At 43.6% G+C, this 23,224-nt stretch overlaps 1 protein-coding gene across 5 annotated transcripts in view; it reads left to right on the top strand.

Moving 5' to 3' along the window:
- The window catches only part of LOC122661456 (cleavage stimulation factor subunit 77), a 171,267-nt gene that overhangs the window by 37,360 nt on the left and 110,683 nt on the right, over positions 1-23,224 (top strand). For all 5 annotated transcript variants that reach the window (XR_006332890.1, XM_043856843.1, XM_043856845.1 and 2 more), the window contains exons 9-10: positions 4,930-4,976; positions 16,059-16,122. Coding sequence is in view for 4 of the 5 variants with exons in the window: in XM_043856843.1 (XP_043712778.1) it covers positions 4,930-4,976; positions 16,059-16,122 (111 nt within the window). In the remaining variant the exon portion in view is untranslated. The remainder of the gene's footprint in view (positions 1-4,929; positions 4,977-16,058; positions 16,123-23,224) is intronic.

The raw sequence follows: 23,224 nt of genomic DNA, 5'->3' as shown, positions 1-23,224 counted from the left end.
CTTCAAGTAGTGGAGAATCCGAAGAACAGCCTCCATATGTGAAGTGTAGGGATCATGCATCAATTGAATGACAAGACTTACAGCAACAGAAATGTCGGGACGAGTATGAGAAAGATAAATCAACTTTCCCACTAGTCTTTGATATCTCCCTTTATCAACCGGGTCACCCTCCTTTTCCTTGAGACGAACATTGGTATCCATAGGAGTATCTGAAGGATTGCACCCTAACAAACCAGTCTCAATCAGTAGGTTTAGGACATACTTTCGTTGGGAAAGAAATATGCCTTTTGAAGATCTGGCAACCTCAATCCCAAGAAAATACCTTAGTTTCTCTAGATCCTTAATCTCGAACTCTTGGCTAAGAAATGTCTTTAACCTGTTGATCTCAACACAATCATTGCCAGTAACCACAATATCATCAACATAGACTATCAAGATAGTGAGTTTTTCGCCATCCCTCTTTATAAAGAGAGTGTGATTTGCATTACTCTGCTTGTAGCCTATAGAAACCATTGCTTTGTGAAAACGGCCAAACCACGCCTAAGGGGACTGTTTCAACCCATAAAGAGCACGCTTCAATCTACACACCTTTCCTCGATTGTTGTCACAAGAGAACCCTGGTGGAATGTCCATGTATACCTCCTCATCGAGTTCCCCATTGAGAAAAGCATTCTTCACATCAAGTTGTTGCAAGTCCCATCCAAGATTAACTGCACAAGATAATAATACTCGGACAGTATTTAGCTTAGCGACAGGGGCAAAGGTCTCCTGGTAATCGATCCCATATGTTTGAGTAAATCCTTTGGCCACAAGGTGTGCCTTATACCTATTCACAGTGCCATCCACCTTTTGTTTCACTACAAACACCCACTTGCATCCAACAGTCCGCTTCCCTGGTGGAAGAGTCATAAGCTCCCATGTGTTATTTTTTTTCAAGGCGTCCATTTCTTTCATCGTTGCTGCCTTCCACTTTCCATCTGTAAGAGCTTCCTGCCAATTTTGAGGAATACGAACAGAAGAAAGAGAAGAAACAAAAGCACGAAAAGATGATGAGAGAGAATCATAAGAAACAACATGGGATAAAGGGTGTTGAGTGCAAGGCCTCACACCTTTGTGAACAGAAATGGGGAGATCCAAAGAAGAAGTATTACTAGGTGGAGAAGTAGGTTCTGGATTTGGAGTTGGCAACTGGATGGGAACTTGTGTCACAGTGGATTGAAGCTCTCTAGGTCTGGTCCTGCTCCTTGCAAAAACCTTCAAATTTGTCGCATCAATCCTCCGCTGAAATTCACCAATGGTTCTCTGGACTGGGGTGACCTCCCCTTGAGCAGGAATCTTAGGAACCTCCCCCTGTGCAGGAACATCTCCCCCTGAAGGAGAATAGGGAACCTCCCCCTATGTAGGAATATCTGGACGTAGAGGGAAGGACAGGGGTAGGCACACTCGGAACAGCAGGGACAGCAGGGGTAGACTCATCACATACATGCCTAAGAGGGGGGTCAACGGTCAACACATCTTCACTAACACTCTCCCCTTGAAGAGGTGGGGACAAATAATATGAGAGAGACTCATGGAAGATAACATCCATACTAACCATGGTATGGCGGGTAGGAGGATAATAACACTTGTATCCTTTCTGGGTAGCAGAGTAACTCAAGAAGATGCAGCGGAGACCACGGGGCTCAAGTTTGCCAGGAGATCTAGTATCCCTAGCATAACACACACACCCAAAAACCCGTGGGGGAACAACATAAAAGGAAGAGCCATGTAAAAGGTCAACAGGGGACTTGGAGGCAAGAACCCGAGTAGGCAGCCTATTAATCAAATAGGCTGCAGTCAGAACAGTATCCCCCCAATAAAAGGAGGGAACATGGCGAGCAAACATAAGGGCACGAGCCACCTCTAAGAGATGGCGATTCTTTCTCTTAGCCACACCATTTTGGGCTGGAGTGTCAACACAACTAGTTTGATGTAAGATGCCATGGGCAGCAAGGTATTGTTGGAACTGACCTTCCATATACTCTTTCCCATTGTCAGTCCTCAAAACTTTGAGAGTGGCATTAAACTGGGCCTGGACCATTTTATGAAAATGCGGAAAACAAGCGAAAATTTCACTCTTGTTATGCATGAGGTACACTAAGTGAAACGGGAATGACAGTCAATGAAAGTAACGAACCACCTTTGGCCATTAAGAGAGGCCTTACGACTAGGTCCCCACACATTAGTATGAATCAATTGGAATAGGGAAGAACTTCTTCTATTTGACATAGGATAATTTGATCGTGTCTGTTTGGCCAAGACACAAGCCTCACAAAAAAATTCTTCCTTATTACAATGTTTAAACAATGCTGGAAATAAATGAGATAAAGTACTTAACGAGGGGTGTCCTAATCTAGAATGCCATTAGTGAAGTTTAGAGGAAGAAGAAGATGGCTGACATAACTGAGAAGGCAAAGCTTGTTGCGGTCCATCATCAAGAAGGTACAATCCACCATGCACTCTACCCGATCCAATCATCTTCCCCGAGTCCAGTTCCTGAAAGACACAATGAGTAGGAAAAAAATCACCTTGCAATTCAAAGATTTAGTAATACTACTAATAGAGAGAAGATTAGTAGTAAAGTTTGGAATGTGCAAAACAGAGGATAAGGTAAGTGAAGGGGAGCAACTGATGGACCCCTTTCCTGAAACAGAGGAGAGGGAACCATCAGCCACCCTAACTTTATCTTTGCCAGAGGTAGGGGAATAGGTATAAAAATGGGTAGAAGAACCTGTCATGTGGTCAGTGGCACCGGAGTCTATAATCCATGGAGTGGAGACAACCGATGCACAGTGACCAGCAAAAGAAATACTTGAGCGGGCAAAGTGGGAACCTGATGGAGTGGAATAACCGGCTGGAACAGATGTAGTAGATCCAGTGGAAGACTGTAGCAAACGCCGGAGAGCCTGGAACTCCTCTTGGGAGAAACTATTGTCAGCAGTGGGCACTGTAGCTACACTTTCAGTGTGATTTGCTTTGTTTTTATGTTTAGCACGACCACGTTTAGCCTCAAAATCAGCAGGCTTCCCATGTAATTTCCAGCACTGGGCCTTAGTGTGGTAGAGTTTGTTGCAATGTTCACACCTGGGAGGCTCCTTGGTAGGAGCAGCAGTAGTAGTAGCAGCAGTAGCACTAGTGTCAGATGGAGGAGCTTTAGAACCAGCAGCCTGTAGGGCTGATCTTTCAACTGTAGGACCTAACACCATGGCAGCCCGACGGGTTTCTTCAGTAAGAACATAAGAGAAGGCCTGCTCCAATGTAGGGAAAGGCACCCTACCAAGGACTTGCACACGAATGGGATCATAATCAGCATTAAGACCAGCCAAAAAATCATAAACACGGGCCTGATCCACATAGGCTGAATAGGCAGTAACATCAGCAGCAGTAGAGGGCTGAAAGGGAGCATAATGGTCTAACTGTTGCCACAGACTGTTGAGGACAGCATAGTACTTAGTAACCGACAGCTCCTTTTGGGTAGTAGAATGAAGTGTCTTCCGGATATCATAAACCTGTGCATCATTCCCCAACTATCCATAAGTGCCCTTAGCAGCAGCCCATATCTATGCGGCTGTGTCAAGGAGAAGGTACTGGCTGGAAAGTTCCTGTGGCATGGAGTTCAAGACAAAAGACATAACCATAGCATCATTGGCAGCCCAGCGAGTCTTGGCAGGGCCTTCTTCAGTAGGCTGTTGAGAGGTACCAGTAAGATGTCTACTTAGGCCTTTGCAAGCCACAGTCAAGGAGAGAGACCTGGCCCACATGAGATAATTGGTGCCATCGAGTTTAATGGAGGCAGCATAAGGGAGGAATTCTGTCCGGGGCTGAGAATCACCTCCATTGGTAGCCGTGGTAACTTCAGAGTCTCCCATGGTGTAAATAGAGCCTTGGCAGCAAAGAACTTGGAATATAATGGCAGCAACAAGCAGCCCTAAATCCCAAAAAATCGATAAGCAGGGTTTTGGAAGAAAACCCTGAAAGGTATAATCGATGGGGATTAGGGGTCTTCAAAACTTGAAAAAAAAATACTGTTGAGTGTGGCTTGAAGGGAGGTAAGAATGTTCTCCAAAAAGCAATCCACGCAGAGAACAAAATAACCCAAATCGATAAGTGTCAGGTTTTTTTGAAAAAACCCTGAAAGGAGATCGATATGGAGAAATCCCTCAATGATGTGAATTAAAACCTGAGATAGGGGCTGTCCAAAACCTGCTGTGATGGATCTCAAAAGGAAAAGCAGCTTCAAAGGCAAAGAGAGAGCTGATCTTCAATAGTAGAGAACTCCAAAAAAAAATCGCAGAAACAGGGACAGCAGTTATCGAACTGTAGAAGCTAGTAAATCATCAAGGGAAGAGGTGATGAATTAGGGCAGCATCTAGATCATACGATCACCTCATTAGATCTGCCCTAATGTGTGAAGAGAAACAAAGGAAAAAATGGAAAAGATCGAGTAGAGAGGGAGGGGGTGGGGAAGAGGATCGAGTGGAAGGAGAAGAAAGGGGAAACAAAGGAAGGGGTGGGGCTAGAAAGAGGTTAGATCAGAGAATACTGCTCTGATACCATGATGAAAGACAGAAATTGGGAAATCCTTGGTTGATCGACATATAACTAGGAATACATAAAAAATAAAAATAAAGCAGTAAAAGGCCAGAATACCCCACACGGTATTCTGGTGTATCTTATTCAACACTGAGATATCTATATTGTATACTTTGCTTAATATTTCATTGTCTTTACTGGGTTATCTTTATGGTTGTGATATGTGTGTGCTGAATCTTGAAACTACATCTTTTATGGTGTTTTTTGTTGCTTTAATTTGATTATTCTTGGATGCAGTGTCATATGTACTGGTTCAAAATTTCATATTGATCAGTGATTTGTTGTGTGCTCTTGCAGGAAGAGCAACAATGGATGGTGTGGAAAAGGATGTTAGCCTTTGAAAAGTAAGACTCACATTTTATTGAGTATAAGTTGCAACCTTACAGTGCAGTTCCCTTTTTTATTAATTCTTGATACATAAGTGATATAAGACCAATAAAAGATGAAGGAACTGGGAAGAAAAATTGCATGTGAGGCTAGGGGAAGTTAAATCATTCTTTAGATTGTTTTCTACCACCCCCCGACCCAAAACACCTTGTTTATAGAGTTGAAATAACTGGTATTTGTGAGACAAAATGTAAATAAATTTAATGTAACAACTTGGAGAGGATGTTCAATTGTTCATGCTGGAGAGCCTTGTTGAAATTATCAGCCATCTGACTAGTAGAGTGAATGTCTGTTTGATAATTTCTTTGCACGCAACCTTCTCAGTGGAGAGATTTTCTATTTTGCCATACTTCAGCAGGCAAATGCCAGGGTAGAGATCATCAATTCTACTAGGCTTCAGCAGGCAGATTAATGTAGTGCTAATCTTGAACCAGTGAAGTCCAGTGGAGAGCAGCATGCGACAGGATCACAGGTATAGGGGTAGAACCCGAATTGAGAGAAAAACAGATAACTCTGTTTGAACAACTCGGACATGCATGAAATTCTGGTTCAATGGTCCATTTGTCAAGGGCAACAAGTCTTTAAATGTTATGTTGATCTAGTGGTCAGATTTGAAGATATACAGTAGTCTAAAAATAGCAAGTCACCAAAAGAGAGAGCAGATTTCTAAACAGAAAATAGCGAGTCAGATTCACATAGAAACATGGATTTGAATAGGAAGCTACTCTGGACAGAAATAGCAAGTGGTTTAAAAATTATAAACTTGCTGAAATAGCAATAGAATGTAGCTTGAAATGCTGAAACAGAACTCAAGTACTGAAGCACAGGATCGACTACTATACCGGTGCTGAATCTGATGTGAAAACTGAGAAGAAACTGTACAATAATTAGTCCACAGAATAATACAGTTGAAGAGCAAAAAAAATAGTATGCGCAAGGAGGAGATAAACAAAAATCCAGCATTGATTTATAGGAGAAGAAGAGTATAGGAAGGGAAAGGTATGAACTAGGCTCCGCCTAGAACCTGACTAGTATCCCTCATAGCTGCCTAGGCATCCACTAAGGGCTTCACTGCATCTCACTGCAAAGGAGTTCTATATCTCACAGAACTAACAAGCCAAAACCATGTTTGAATCTCAAAATCGCAAGGGAGTTGTGTAGCCCCTTCTGTTTATCTATAGAACCAAGAAATAACAAAATTAGGAAACTCTTCATACACAAGCCAAGGAAAGCCCCATTATAACTTAACTCTTGAAAATGGAAAGTCCCTAGGAACTCTATGAAAATAGAAATAAACACCTAATTTCGTATAGGCCTCAAGTCCTTCATATTTAGACTTATAAAATTGGCCCATTATAGTAAATAATGGTTATTTCTGCCAAGGAACAAAAAAACTCAGGTTTCTACCTGGCAAATTTCCGAGTTGACTCGACTCGAAGGCTGGTTGCGATGGGTTGGGGTAATTTTTGTTTTATCAACTCGAAGGCTGGTTTCGATGGGTTTGAGACCTATTTTGGGGCTGAAACTTGGTACTCAGCCTATTTTAGGCCATTTAAACACAATGGCACTATCAGATTTTGCAAAAACTTAGTCCAAATAGGAGTTTCACTATGTGGGAAACCTGGACAGACACTTACACTAGAAACCAAGACAGACACAGGACAAACACTTATTTATGCCTAATATCATTTCATTTACTTAAGATATTATAAGCAAATACCCCCTATTTGAATCCAATAAAAATAGGTAAAAAATAAAATTCCAAAAGGAAAAACAGTCAACCCCCCAAGTTCAAGAACAAAAACTGGATTTTCGGCGGTAGGTGCAATTTTCAACTTTCTAATGCTGGGGTTTTTCTAAATTCTAAAAATTTCATAAATTTTAATATGGTAAAACATTGCTAAAAACCAAAAGTGCGGTAAAATATTCATTTGTTTTGATGTCAAAAAAATATTTCCATTCAGAACGATTTTGACAGCATTCGCGCACACCAAATTAAGTTTGACCGGTATATAACTCCTTCAATATAAATCAGATTTAAGCAATCTTGGACTTAAGGATTCCAAATTTATCGCATTTAGTTTCACTACTGCGGACGCCTTGGTCGCCTAATTGGTGTTACCTTGCATTTGGACCCTCTCCAAAGCCTTGAGTTGCCGAGACGCCGTGGCAACTATGGTCTATATTGTTTTTTTTTTCCACCATTTCTCTTTGGGCATTACCATGGAGGTCAAAATTTGACCATTTTGTATAGTTTTGATGTCATTTGACAGGTTCATTACCTTTTACCATAGTTTTGAAGCGACAAGGCGACCCAAAGCGGTGGCCATGTGCCTAGGCAACATGGCACCTGCCTAGGGCTAGGAGACCCAAGCATGCATGATATGTATTATATCTTTCATAATTAAAATCTATAATTTTTTAATGCATTATAATCAATTTGATTTAAATGTGTCAATGCAATCTGATATACTTATGCTAGTAATGACTGAGAAACCAACATATAATAAACAAAATGTAAAATATAATATAAGCCTATTATAACCAAGTAACCAACATCTAATGTAATATGTATTGTCGACTTCAGCCCTCTCTTCTCCCTTTATTGTTTTCTTTTGGTATTTTTTTCCCCTCACATTCCATGCATTTCAATGTATTAAAACTCTGTACACAAGCCAATAATACAGTAAAAAAGAAAATTACTTTAATATGACAAAGAATAATAAAACTATCAGCCCAACAAACAAGGCATTCACCCAGGTCACTGGGCCAAGGAGTCCAAGGTGACGCCTAGGCAACCAAGCGGGCACCTTTTGTGCATTAAAGTTGACAGCACGCCTAGGGCATTGAAAAGCATGTCCTGCCTATGTGATGGCTTGACATTTATGCTTTTGACCAAGATGATGAAGATTAAAGAAAAATCTGAGTTGGATTTGGAAAGTTGTGTCTATAACAGTGGCAGGGCATCACTAGGGTTGATTTTTAGCTTGTGTCATAGTTTAGTTAAGAGTCGAAGAGTTTATTAGTACCCCTGTACATTTAAACTATAGGATTTCATGGATGGAATTTCATTAATCTTCCCGTGAGTTATAACCTCTCTAATGTAGCTCTAGATAGGCAAAAGACCTACTAGAGGCCAATTATCCAGGATCTAATGACAAACGAACCAAGGGGCTGCTGATTCTGCAGTTTCAATAGGACAGAATTGAAGTTTTTTTTTTTTTTGGGGGGGGGGGTGGGCCTTATAGGATATGGCTAGGCAGGTTTATAGGACTCTAATGGTGTAGGTATTGTAGGGTTTCAAGGGTTTTGAAAAGTCTGTAAAAACTGGGCAGCAAGCTAGGATCGATTATGGTTTTTTTGGGGTTTTAGGTGTGATGGTGATGGAGGTGATCCTGTGGCCTGAAACTTGGATCAAGTTCTTTCCTTGGGGAACCAGAGGATCGATCCAAACCTGGTTCAAATCAGGTGGCTGGATGTGGGGTAATGGAGTTTGAGTGTGGACCAAACAATGAGATTGATTTGCAGGTTAATGGAGTTTTGAGGCTGGATCGATGGGGCAATTAATGGCACTAGAACAGATGTAAGGGATGAGAAAAGGGGGTTTGTGAGAGTGTAATAATGAAGGCTCAATACTGGACAGATGTGAGAAATAAAACAAACAAAGGGGGGTTCGATTGGGGGAGGGTTTGGAGGATTAAAAACAGAATTTTGATGTTCAATTTGCGGCAGATTCCACTGGCAGCAAGCTCGAACAAGGGGAAGGATAGAACCACCTTCAATTGGGGAGCGTCCTGGCCGTCTCGGTGCAAGGAGTCGTAGGAGATCCACCTGCCCTTTCCACCATGATAGAACCACAAGGATACAACACTCTCAGATGAGCAAAACAGCAGCAACAATGGCGGCGTTCATCAATCTCGATTTTTTTGGGAGGCTAATCCTCTTCTGGGTTTTTTTATTAGTATATATAATGGGGCCAAAAGGCCAAAGTTCGATTCAGCCTTGGAATAGAATTCCGTGGCTGAATAGATTTACAACTTAATCTCCCTTGTAAATGCGTGGAAGGGGGAGAAATTCTAATTAAAACACTAACTTAAAAAGGATTATTCCCTAACTTAAACAATTAAATAAACTAGTTAAATTGAACCAATTGGATGCAACCAATTTGAACTGGTTTAATTAAAAACATAAAAATAATCTGAGTATAGAAAAATTAAACAAACGACTAAGTAGATTAACTAAGTATGGGCCAAAGGCCAACCCTAACTAACTACTCAGTGGGCCCCACTTGGGAGTGGGGCTGGTTCTTCTTCTTCTTCTTATGGATGTGGCTCTTTGATGCTGCATCACTCTCTCAACTTGAAGTATGATTACCTTAAAAACTGTGTTTTTTCTGTCCTTATGATCACGTGCTACTTAATAGTTAATGCAGATAGAATCCATCAATCAATTGGAGGTAAGCGCTACTCAATCGAAACCTCATAATTTCCCAACTTTGTGTTCTAGCTAGTTCTGAGTTTACATAGATCTGTAGTAAATATTTCCTCTGATAATTTGCCCTTCTATTCCTAAACTCAATCTGTTTTTTTTTTTTGGATGAATAAAAATTTAATTACGAAGAAAGAAGAGGAATATATAAGCCCTAGGGCCAAGTGGCCAACAACAAAGAAGCTAGAGACTAGCTAGTGTGCAAAATGGAGGTAGGAAGACCCCAGGAGACAACAATAAATCTGTTCCTTGGGGTATCCTTAACACCAGCGAGGGGGAGGGAACTAGCTTTAGGTGATACATCAAAGAAGATGGCTTTCCAAATCTTGTCGAAAGAGCGGGAGTTGGACGTCCATCTTCTAAGGTTTCGCTCCATCCAAATGTGGGAGATAGCTGCACAAAAAGCAAGCTTCCCAATCGAATCACATATCGAGTTGCCACCAAAAGTCATATCAATCCAAACCCATTCTCTGGCGAGAGGCAGCGGCGATCTCCGGGCTGGCCAACAGTGGCGAAGGACATGGTTCCAGATGGAGGCAGCGAAGGGGCAAGAGAAGAACAGGTGGTCTGCATCTTCATGCCCATTCCAACAGAGAGAGCAGCTGGAGGAGACTTGCATATTGCGATGCAAGAGGAAATCTTGGGTTGGGAGACAATTTGATATGGCGCGCCAAGCGGTAAAGCTCTGACGAGGGATGTGCCCTCTAAGCCAAACCACTTTATGCCAAGGACAGGGGGTCCCTCTATGTCTAACCATGTCCCAAGCGGAGTGGGAGCTGAAACTGCCAGAGGGGGAGTGAAGCCACAAGATGGTGTCGCCTCTACCACGATGACTGGGGGGGATAGGGGGAAGGGAGCTCCAGAGATCTGCCAAGGGAGGATGGGAGGGGGGGGGACCAAGAGCCTCTGGTGATGATGGAAGCCACAAGGGTAGATCTGTCTAGACCGGAAGCATAAATGACACGGGGGCTGACAATGGAAGCAAGGACACCTGAGGGATGCCATTTGTCAAGCCAAAGGTAGGTGTGTAACCCATCATCAATCCTGCAGGATATAGCTCCCATGGCTCTGTGCCTCACTTGGAGGATTCTACGCCAGGTCCAGGAGGAGTCTGGAGTAGAGCTAACAGTCCAAATGGAGTCTCTTCGGAGAAGCCCAGCATACACCCAGGAGGTCCAAATGGTGGTTTTGTTGGTGACGAGCTTCCTAATCAGCTTAAGAGAACCAGCAAAGTTAACGTCTTTAATCCCTTGAGACCAAGACCACCTTCAGATTTGGGGCAGCAGATGGAGGACCATCTTTTGGGATGGAGGAACCTAGCTGAATCCACACCTTTCCAAAGGAAAGCACACAATAGATTTGGCAGCCTTGATGGTAGCCTTGTGAAGGCCGAAGACTCCGCACCAATAGATGTAGCACGACTGAAGAACCGACCTGATGAGCTCGAGACGACCTGCATAGGATAAAAGTTTGGCCTTCCAAAGCTACAGCTTCTTGCGGAGGAGATCAAGGATAGGGTTGCAATGGTGGGCTGAAAGTCTGGCAGGGATAAGGGGAAGGCCAAGGTAGAGGACGGGAAGGGTGCCAAGGGAAAAGCCTGTGATGGCAGTGAGGGTGACTTTGGTGGTATCGGGGACCCCAGCGAGGAAGATTTGGGATTTAAGGAGGTTAATGCGAAGACCGGAAAGCCCCTGGAAGAGGTGGAGGGAAGACATGATGGACTCTAGGGAGAGAGGTTCAGCCTTGGAGAAAATCATGAGGTCATCAGCGAAGGCAAGGTGGGTCAGGTTGGAGGGCTTACATTTGGGAATAGGGGAGATGAGATGGAGATCAATTTTGGATTGGAGGCTACGAGAGAGAACCTCAAGGGAAAGGCAAAAAAGGAAGGGGGAGAGGGGGCAGCCTTGACGAATACCGACAGAGGAGTTAAAGTAGCCTGCAGGACTGCCATTGAGGAGAACGGAGAAGCTAGGGGTGGAGATGCAAAAATGGATCCAGTTGACAAAGGTGGGAGGGAAGGACATCTTAAGAAGGGCTTGGGAGATGAAGTCCCAGCGGATGGAGTCAAAAGCTTTGTGGATGTCTATATTCAGGAGGGCTGAGGGAGAGATGGATTTACGGTGAAACCCTCGTACAATTTCTTGGCAAAGGGTAATGTTGTCCGTGATGCTTCTCCCGGAGATGAAGGTGGACTGGTTGGAGCTGACAAGGGAGTCAATGACAAGCTGGAGCCTGTTGGCTAGAATTTTAGCAATGAACTTGTAGAAGAGATTACAGAGGGAGATGGGTTTGAAATCAGGCATGGAAGAGGCTCCTTGGGATGAGACAGAGGAAAGTGTGATTTATGCTTTGGATCTGATGGGGGTTGAAGAAAAAGCTCTTGATGGCTTTAATAAGGTCAGCACCGATGATGTCCCAACAAGTGGAGAAGAACCCCATACTGAAACCATCAGGGCCGGGAGCTTTACTAGCCTTGTGAGAGCGAACAACACTGATAATCTTAGAGTCAGAGGGAATGGAGCAGAGAGAGTTGAAGAGGTGAGGAGGAATGAATTTGTTGATAAGGTCGGCCGGGATGGGGGCTTGGGTGGTGGAGGGGGGGGGGGGCAGAAGATGCCAATGAAGTAGGACACAACTTCAGATTTAATTTCTTCAACAGAGGAGAGGACCGAGCCATCGGAGGAGGTGAGGGAGAGAATGGAGTTGGAGTTGGACCTAGCTTTGAGAGAACAGTGGAAGAAAGCTGTGTTCGAGTCGCCAAGCTCGAGCCATTTAATCCTGGATTTCTGTTTGAGGAAACTTTCCTCAAGGGAAAGAGAGGAGGACAGCTCAGAGGCAGCAAGAATCTCTTCCGCAACAAGGGTGGAGTTGAGGGGGTCGGACTGGAGGCGGGACTGGATGGAGGAGAGGGTGTCGCGGCAAGAGGAGACATGGGAGGAGATGTTTCCAAAGGTGGTAGAATTCCAGGACTTGAGGGCAGATTTGACAATTTTGAGCTTTAAAGAGAAGGCAAGGAGAGTGGAGGAGAAGGACTGTACCGGAGTGTCCCAAGCTGCTTGGACAGTAGGGAGAAAACCAGAGTGGGAGGACCACATGTCAAAAAACTTAAAGGGTTTGGGACCAAAGAATAAGTACGGGAGGACAAAGAGAGAGATGGGGGTGTGGTCAGAGAGGCCGGGAAGGTCGAAGACGGCATAAGAAGAAGGAAGGGATGAGAGCCAGGTGTCATTTACGAGGACTCGGTCAAGCTTATAGGCTACTCTGTCAGGGCCAGAGCGCTTATTGTGCCAAGAGAGCTCAGCACCCGACCATCTAAGGTCGTTTAGCCCCGTATCCTCGAGACAAGAATTGAAGGCATCAACAGCTTGGTGGTCAATGGGGGACCCTCCTAATTTTTCATGGCTATAGCGGACAACATTGAAGTCACCGCCCATGCCCCAAGGGGCGGAACCAACAGACAGAGCAATGGACCGGATGTCGTCCCAAAGAGGGAGCCGATCCAGTTGGCGATTAAAAGCATAGACCATGGTGAAGAAGAGGAGGTGATTGTGAAGGTGATCAGAGACGCTAAGATGAAGGAATTGGGGGGAGGCGGAGGAGACCGAGATATGGAATTTGGAAGGATCCCAGAGGATCCAGATGCAGCCAATTGGAGAGTGGGTGTAGTTGGGGAGGAAAGACCAAGAGGGAGCAAGAGAGTGAGCGATGCGGGAAGAGTTGGGCTCAAGAACTTTTGTTTCAAGGAGGCAGCAAAGGGAGGATTTGGAGGATTTGATACGGTCACGAATCTCAGCTTGTTTGGCCGGGGCATTGAGGCCACGGACATTCCAAATGGTCCAAGGGATCATGGTCAAAGGGGTGGAGGGGGCAACCATCTTCGGTGGGGCTAACTCTAGACCCCGGGGGGACACTCCGGGGCCTAAGGCGGTACTCTCTCAAGGGGGGAAGAGGGGGAGGGAGGGAATAGAGATGAAGGGTAGTGGGCCAAAGTGGAACCGGGTGGTGGGTCAGGGGCTGGTTTGGAGTGGTTCGGCCAAGGGGGGAAAGGGGTTAAGTCATTTGTTAGATGGGTTGGATGGGTTGGGTGGGTTAGGAGGGCGGGTTGGTGGGTCGGGTCAGTCAAAGTGTTGGCATAAGATGGGACAAAGGGGGGTGAGTGGTTAGGTGGGACACGTGAAGGGAGGAGATGCTTTGAAAAGGGAGAGGAAGGCCTCGAGCAAGGTGTGGTTTTGTTAAAAGGGGTTAAGCTGTGTTTTGGATTTCCAAAAGTGGAAGAGGAGCAGGACGAAGGCAAAAGGGGTCTGCAGATCGTCGTTGCAGAGGTAACGGCAGGGGGGGCCTGCAGATCGTCGTCGCAGATGAGGCTGTTCTCGAGAGTATCATTCAAGGGTGCTACATCACTGTCAATGCCAGAATGGAGAGACTGAAGCACCACGAATCTGTTGTGGTCAGCGTCAAAGGATCCGAGAGGTAGGTGGGCATCGGGAGGGCCGCCAAAGCAGGGAACCTCACCGGAGCCACGCAAGCTTTTCCGATGATGGTTCCGTTGTTTTTTCCGGCCACGTGAAGGTTTCAAGGGACCTTCGGGCAGATGAGAGTTGCCTTCCATCGAAGCAGTAATCGCCTGGCCATGAGCGTCATCTTCAACCAAGTTATCGATCGTAGCAGCAGCTTTATCTTCCACAAGGGCTTCAACCTCCTCCACAGTAAGAAGCGCTGTTCCTGTGTCATCAAAAGTGCTCTCAACTACATCCGAAGGAACTGAAGTAGTGATCAATGGAGACGGCTGAGCAGTAGAGACATCCACAGCGGCATCCACTGCCGGAAGACACTGCTTCGAGGGATGATCGAAGGTTTTGCAGATGGAACAGTAGTGGGGAAGCCACTCGTAGGTCACCCTTTGAGAGAAAGAATGGCCACCTTCTTCCTGGATGATGACAATGTCAGGGGGAGGGTCATCTGCCGAGATTTCCACACAGATGCGTGTGAAGGATAGGCGATCCATTTTCTTGGTGCGCTCGTCGGAGAATAGAGGGTTGCCGATGGTCGATCCGCCGAGACTGAGTCCAAAGGCACACCAATAGTGAAGTGGGAGACCAGGCAGATTGACCCAGACAGGGATGGATTTGAGGTCGATTTTGCTGAGGGAGGAGTGATGGTCCCATTGCCGGAGGAAGATCGGTTTCTTGCCAACCAGCCATGGACCACCCTCTAAGGCTCGAGACTTGTCGGAGTCGTCGGAGAATCTGAAAATGAAGATGCCGTTGGATAGAAGGTAGGTGAAGACAGCCCCTGCCGCGCGCCATTGCTTCTGCAGTGAGGATTTGACGACGTGGAAGGGTGGACGGGCTCCAAGAAAATGTCCCACGAGGCAGCAGTGCCATTTGGAAATCTCGTCATCGAGCAGGCCCTTAGAGCAGAAGCCTACCCTGGAATCATCAACGATGGTGGGAAGGACAAAGTGCAGGGAATGTCTGTCTGAGGTGACAGAGGGACTGCCGGAGAAGAGGGAACTCCAAGTGTTGGGGGGGGGGGGGTGCAATGGGGTTGTACAGGGCTGGGTGGAGAGGTTAATGCAGGGTGTGGGGGAGGAGAGGTTAATGCATGGTGTGTGGGTGATACAGAGGGGGAGGTAGCAATGTTAGGTGGTTTATGGATAGCGAGTGCAGGGTTGGAAGAAGGGGAAGGGGATGTTGCAAGAGAGGCGGTTGGGGTAGCGATTGCAGCGTCGGCGTAGGCAGCAAGCAGGGCTGCCGGAGGGGGCGGAGTCATCTCTTCCGGCTACTCATCATTTACACTTGTCTAACCTCACCGGAAATAATATATCCAGTCTCTAATTCTAATTCAATCTTTCCTAAACCCAATCTTGCTCCTCCATAAGCACATCAAAACACTAATCCTCACATCTTCCGAGGTCTCATTTGTAATAACTTCTACCCAGTGAATATTGAGGCAGATTTGGTTCTCTGGAGTGATTCTTAGCATAGTTGTATTCTGCTAAATTTGGTTCTTTTGAAAGATTCTTTTGCTTTCTGTCCTTTTGGAGTTGTTTTCTTTGAGTCTGAGAATTATTTCTGCATGTTTTGTTGGGATCATTTATCGTTGTATTGTTTTATTGTATGAGTTGTGTGCAAGAATCAAATTTCTTCCAATTAGAATCACTCCAGAAAATTAGAAGTTATACCAAACGCAACGTAATTTCGTAGTTAAGATCCTACATCAACAATATGGTTTTTAGTTTAGTATTGTGTCAGTTGCTTGGTTCTCTTAGTCCTCCATCACTTCCCTTACTACATGCATATTAAAGTTTTTATATCCATGGTCATTGCATTTAATTAATATGTTACCAAGAAAAATAAAAGGAAATGAAAAAGGATTAGTGTTGGATGTTAAGACATGAAAACCCTGTTTCTTTTCTTTATCCACATTGTGCAACTTATTTTCTTTTACAGTCAATGTAATTGCTTCAGATATCACATATATAATTATGAAGTTTACCTGTAAGTTGTAATGATCTATCTTTAAACTCATTATGTCTTTGTGCTTTTTAGAGGGAATCCCCAAAGGATAGACAGTGCATCCTCCAATAGACGGATTGCCTTTACTTATGAGCAGGTAACAGTTATTTTTGGTTTTTCCTGTGTCATTTACTTTGAGCTATAAACAATGAAGAAAATTTTCTATACTGTTTGGACATTGTCGAGCAAAGTTTAGTTAGTTGAAGCATTAATCAAGGAATAAAATTTAAAATTAAATTTATTTTGGTCTTTACAACTTAAATTGTCTGGGAGGAGGGCAGAAGAAGTAGGTTTTTGGCACCATAGTTGTGAAGGCGTCGCCTAGGCGTCCAGGCGGTTTTGTTGGGGCCTAGGCGACCTCCGCCTTATTGCAAGGCACCTTGTACTGGTTTTTATTAGTATCAAACTCGGTATTGGCCCTTATTTATGCCATATATCATTTAATTACTTAAGATATTATTCATAAATAAGCAAATATCCCCCTATTTGAATCCAATAAAAATAGTTAAAAAATAAAATTCCAAAAGGATAAAAAATCAACCCCCCAGTTCAAGAACAAAAATTGGATTTTCGACGGTAGGTAAAATTTTAAAGTTTCTAATGCTGGGATTTTTCTCAAATCTAAAAATTCTATAAATCTTAATATGGTAAAACATCGATAAAAACCAAAAGTACGGTAAAATATTCATTTGTTTTGATATCTAAAAAAATATTCTCATTCGAAGCGATTTTCATAGCATTCGCGCATACCATATAAGGTTTGACCGGAACATAACTTCTTCAATATGAATCAGATTTAAGCAATTTTGGATTTGTTGGAAAGCTGGTTTTGTGCTCTACCTAATTCTAAAAGCATAGTTCAAAAACTCGTTTCGTTTCGTTTCGGTGTTTCGGGCTGACCGAAATATCTGGTCAAAATTTTGTATTTTTTCTGTTATGTTTCGGTAGGTCATTTCGGTGGGTTCTAGGCCAAGTTAAGGCTTGAAACTTCATGGAAACCCTATTTTAGGCTATATAAACACATTTAAGTGTTTAAATTGCAAAAATAGTTACCCAAAGTGGTGTTTTGGATTTGCACCATTGATTGGCAATGTACGGTTGAATCTTAATGTATAACTTAGTTAATAAACACATACATATTGTTTAAGACTTTAAGTATTAAAGGACATAATAAATTAATGATTAATAAGCAATTTAAACAAGTAAATTGACTTGGAAGTTGGAAACATAAAGTGAATGACTCATAAGTCATAACTTAAGTCATAATATTAAGTACAGTAAGCCAATAATAAGTTAACAACTTAAGAAGATGATATCAATATGACAATATCCCCAATAGTCCAATACAAGTCAAGTAGTCATCAAGTGACTCAAATGTTTATAAATTTTCTAATAATAATTACTCCGCCGTCCAGGATCGACCCCACTCATCGTCCGATGGAGCCGATGTGTATTGTTCTCCGATTGTAGGATAAATGAGTGCCACATCATAGTCTGGGAGAAGAAACGAGTGTAGTCATCTATACTGGCCATGTAAATTGCATCATCAACATGCTGAAGGTAACCTATCCTAGGATATGGGTCACCAAACTGTGAAGAAGTACTACCTACTGATCAACTATGATATGACCCTCTGGAGCATGTACGGGTACGAGCCGTACGGCTGGTGGGTTGGGAAGGAAAAGATGTCATATACAAAAGACGATCCATTACGTCCCTGTGAGTGGGAGTCATACTCAAAACTGGGAATGGATGGAGAAGATATATGCTCCTCCCCCAAGTCAACTGCCCTTCGCCATATGGATGTGAATGAGATGAACTATACTCTGATTGTGCTGGAGATGGGCTGCTCTCTATATGAAAAAATGGGGCACGGAAATGCCCACTCGATCTGCTGTCCCTATTAAGATCAGCCTGCGTACTAGTACCACGAGGACGGGATTAGCCACGACGCTGTCTCAAGTAGGCCAAGGTGGTCGGTGTGGGGGCACGTGCACCATATGCTTGACCATCATCACCACCATCACCACCATCGTCGCCTCCATCATCACCTAAATCATCACCATCTCCACCATCACTACCATCAACACCATCATCATCTCTACGAGTCTGAGTCTGAGTCCGAGTCCGAGTCCCACCACCGCCACCGGAGAACACGGACCAATCTTCTTCCTCCTCATCAACATTGCCACCAGTAGGCTAGAACGGTATGGGTGACGCGTCTCGTGCGTGTACCTCACCCTCTTCAACCATGAACTCATCCACATCAGCTTCTATATGTTTGGCTATCATGGGGTCAGGCCTACCTCCAGGCTGATCTAACATTGGCTCACCTCTATCCCTCACCCAATCCACAATAGGATCTTCATCATCCGACTCCACCTAGAAAATGTCGGTGAGATTGATATTTTCCCTGATACCCTCTTGTCCCATGCGTATGTGTTGCATCTTCAACCTCAAATTGTAATGCACATACACCAAGTCAGATAGACTTTCGGAACCCAATCTATTTATCCTCTTGGAGTGGATGAGAGAAAATGTACTCTAATTCCGTTCACAGCCAGATGCGGAACATGTCTGGGAGAGAACCTTGATTGCTATTTTCCTTAAAATCTCTGTCGAACTCCCATACAATACCTACCATTCAGCTGCATTACAACAAAAGAGACATGTTATATTCATTTCAAAAGTTTCAATACATATATAATTTAAAGAATAAGATATTGAATTGAGTAATGACTAATGAGTACCGGCATCACCGTGTGTCCGGCTTTGCTCTGCAGCATCGATGCCAAAACTCCCCAATGCATCCCTAAAAGTCTTCAACTATAATCATTTGGAAAATATTTAAAATTAGTAATGACTCATTACTATTTAGTATTTACTGAGGTAATTCCAAATGAATTATAAATTATAAAACTCACCTCATTATTGCATATAGCTTGTAATTTACTCTTCGGCTCCAACTTGGCAACTACTTGTTTTACTGCTTCAATAAGACTACTATTCAACCCAAGCCTATGATTGTATTGGTACTTGGGGTTCAAATAGCATGCTGAAATTGACATTACATATTGTTAATGCCTTAATAGTTAGTAATATATCTTTCAAATTAACTTTAAAAGATGTAATTGCATAAAAAACAAACTACACTCACTAGCCTTATGCAATGGATGCACAAGTTGATTTTCCCAGCGTTCCTTGATAATTTTGAGAAAGTGTTTGCTACCTCGTTAATTCGCATTGTAAACACCTTCATTCATCAAGTCTATGGCAGCATATAGATGTGGCATGGTTGGTCCCTTGAGAGCAGAATCAACTATATGCAAAACCTTGACCACTGGGTCCAAAAGTTGTACCACTTTTTGCAACTTTGACCAAAAGTCATTTGATGAAATGGTAGCTTGTGCTTCCTTACCACCATGGGTATTGGAGTATTGGACCCATTATAGTTAAACCAGTCTTCAGAAGCAAACATAGATCTAAGTCCGGACTTCTTGGTCTCTATACTCTTGAGTGTAATGTAGTTGGTGGCGAATCTAGTTATGCCCGGCTACACTAAGTCACCCCCACGCTTCCAAGGTTCGAAAACTTGGGTCTCAGTGCTAACTCGGACCCTTGAAAAACCAAGTCGAGTCGAGATCTTGCCGAGTTGGTGCACCTTTTTGTTTTTCGACTCGAAGCCTCATCTCGATGGGTTTTAGACCTAGTTTGGGTTTGAAACTTGGTATTCAGCCTATTTTAGGCCATTTAAACACAATGACATTATCAGGTTTTGCACAAACAAAGTCCAAATAGGAGTTTCACTTAGTGGGAAAGCAGGACAGACACTTATGCTAGAAACCAAGATAGACACAGGATAAACATACTTATTTATGCCTAATATCATTTAAGTAAATGCTTTTGTATTTGTATTTCAAAACAAAGCTTTCCAACAAGTCCAAGATATGCTAAAATCTGGTTTATATTGAAAGGGTTATTTACCGGTCAAACTTAATTGGGTGTGCCGAATGCTGTCAAAATCGCTCTGAATGAAAATAGTTTTTTGGACATCAAAACAAATGAATATTTTACTGCACTTTTGGTTTTTAGCAATGTTTTACCATAATCTCAGATTGGAGATGGTCTCTCTTCCTATCTTTGGCTGGATCACAGGCACCCGAAGGGAGTCCTCCCCCTGATTACTCCTCGGACCATTTATGCTTTTGGCCTTCACAGACTCTCTCTGGTGGCTGACATTCTAGATCAATCCGGCTGGGCCCCCCCTCCCACTACCTCTCCAGACCTTGCCACCATATGGAACGATCTCCCTTCCATCTCCTGAAGGACTCCTGGCAGCCAGGACTGCGTTCTTTGGTTGCCCAGCAACCCTTCCCTCTTCTCCTCCAAATCGGCCTGGGACATCATTCGGCTCAAGGGTCCTCTCGTCTCCTGGAGAAAGTTGCTTTGGTTCAAGCATCACATTCCTAGACAGTGCTTTACTGTTTGGAGGATCTTCAACAATTGTCTCCCTACTCAAGCCTTTCTCTGGTATCGGCACATCCCGGTTTCCCCTTCGTGTTGCCTCTGTTGGAACAATGAGGAAGACACAGGTCACCTCTTCTTCGAGTGCCCTACTGCAGCAGCAATTTGGAAAGGCATCTTAGCTAACTGTTGGCCTTCCCCTAGAAGAATTCTCCCTTTCTCCAGGGAATGGATTTGGATCGACATGACCTTTGTTGGCTGGTCTCTATGTGATACTGTTGGGAAGCTTGCTTTTTGTGCTACTTTGAACCACATTTGGTGGAGCGCAATATTTGGAAATGGACCTCCAACTCTAGATCTTATCACCAGATTTGGGATTCCATTTCCTTTGATATTAAGGCGAAGCTATCGTCAGCCCCTCCTTTTTGTTCTGACACCCCAAGGAACAGGCTTATTGTTGTCTCCTGGGGCCTCTCTTCTGTCTCCCTTGTTTCCCCTGGCCCGCCAAGTTGAGGCTAGGGGCCTTTCTTATTTTTTGTCTTGTTGCTCCCCTTTGAGGGCACTATAATTATTTTTTCCTTATTGGTAATGAATTTCTTATTCACCCAAAAAAAAAAAAAAGATCTATGGAATTTTTAGATTTGAGAAAAACCCCAGCATTAGAAAGTTGAGAATTGCACCTACCGTAAAAAATCTAGTTTTTGTTCTTGAACTGGGGGTTAACTTTTTTTCCTTTTGGAATTTTATTTTTTAACTATTTTTATTGGATTCAAATAGGGGGGTATTTGCTTATTTATGAATAATATCTTAAGTAAATGAAATACAAATCATTTCATTTACTTAAATGATATTAGGCATAAACAAATGTCTGTCTTGTCTGTGTTGGTTCCTGGCATAGATAGCTGTCTGTATATCAAGATTTCCTAGCAAGATCTCGAGATCTGGCACTCATATAAAGGACCTTGATGGGCATTTTCCCATGTCAAACCGAGATCTCGACCGAGATCCGAGATCTCGTCGAAATCTCGGCGAGATATTGACATTTTGAGACTCGTAGGCAGTCTTATCTCGGGATTTCGAAAAACCGAGAAACTCGGCGAGATCTCGCGAGTTCTCGAACTATGCACACTTCTCCCTCAAGAGGTTTAATGCAAACCCATGGTTGTAGACAAAGTTGGTCATTTGTCTTGCCTTTTCCACAACATGTTGTACCAATTTGATCTTTCCCATGTCCTTCAACATGAGGTCTATACAATGGGCAGCACAAGGAGTCCAAAACAGCCGGTACTTACTGTTTTGCATCAACTTCTCACCGGCACTCTTGTAGTTGCTTCCGTTGTCCGTTAAAATCTGGACAACGTTCACCACTCCTACATCATCTACCACTTCCTTCAACAGTTTGTAGATATACTTTGCATCCTTTTTCTCCTTGGATGCATCAACAGACTTGAGAAAGACTGTCCTCCCATCACAATACACCATAAAGTTGATGATGGACTTTCTTGTAAGACCAGTCTAACCATCACACATTATGGTCACCCCATAGCTCTACCACATCCCCCTCATTTCATTGATATAGTCTTGAAGCTCTATCTTCTATTGGGGCAAATACACATTCATGTTCTCATGTGGGGTAGGCCCCTTATACCCTGGGCCAGCCTCAGCAATGGAATCTATCATAGTCTAATAAAAGGGGCCTTGTGCTATGTTTGTTGGGATGGTATTGTATAACATCCCCTTAGCTATAGATTCCTTCACCATCCCCTTCAGATTTTTCCATGCTCCCTTGATTTTTGGTTGTTTGTTGCCTTTCTTTCTGTAAACACCAGGTGCTTGATGAAGTGTTGGGTCATCTCGTGGTGGTACTACTGGAGGTGGTGCAGGCGGAGCTGCCCTCGTACTCTGTTATCTCCTAAAGAGATGAGGCAACCCAGGCTGCCTACCACCTGCTCTAGATGTACCTGCTCCTCAACTACCACTAGCACCAGCTCTAGAGGTACCAGCTCCTCCACTACCACCTACTCTCTGTCTCTCCTGATCCTCATGATAAGTGGCTGTGCTCATCATCTATGCTCGTCTCCAATCCCTAGCCTCTCGCTCGGTCTCTATATCATCAGGAACATATACAGGATCATCACTGCCATCATCATCACCATAATCAACATCATCATAGCCTCCTGTTGTACACCTCACTGCATCCTCAAGGTCTACCATTGGCTTCTCCCTCTGAGCCTTCCTCTTACTCCCTCCCTTTATGTACCCAATGACAGCCCTAGATACCTCAACAGGGACCATATGACATGAGACCACTTCAGGAGAATTCCCAGCTAGATGTTTGAGTCTAGTGGCACCACCTCCCAAAAACTTCTGGTGACAGTAATTGCATTGTGTTTTTCTTTAATCCCCATCAATTGGAGTGCCGTGCAACCATGCAATGTCACCCCTAGTGTGCCTGGGTGTTCTCTCCTCCCCCTGGGCCTAGGCCGCCTGCCTCTGCCCCTCCTGCCTTTGGCTCTGTCGTTTACCACGGTCCGCCATAATCGGACTTGTTTACTATTGCATGAATAAAAGACAATTCATTAATCACTGAAGCACATCAATTCTTTTATTTTGAGAGCACTAAAACAAGTATATAGCTATTTAGTATTTTTCCCCTAACCCTCATATTTTTCTCATATTTTAAAACAATTTTTAAAATTTTTTTTCAAATAAATATTGGCCTAGCACAACAAAAC

Source organism: Telopea speciosissima, chromosome 5 (assembly GCF_018873765.1).
Source record: "Telopea speciosissima isolate NSW1024214 ecotype Mountain lineage chromosome 5, Tspe_v1, whole genome shotgun sequence".
Taxonomy (NCBI): domain Eukaryota; kingdom Viridiplantae; phylum Streptophyta; class Magnoliopsida; order Proteales; family Proteaceae; genus Telopea; species Telopea speciosissima.
The sequence above is the reverse complement of the archived record's forward strand: the minus strand, read 5'-3'. Positions and strand labels throughout refer to the sequence as shown.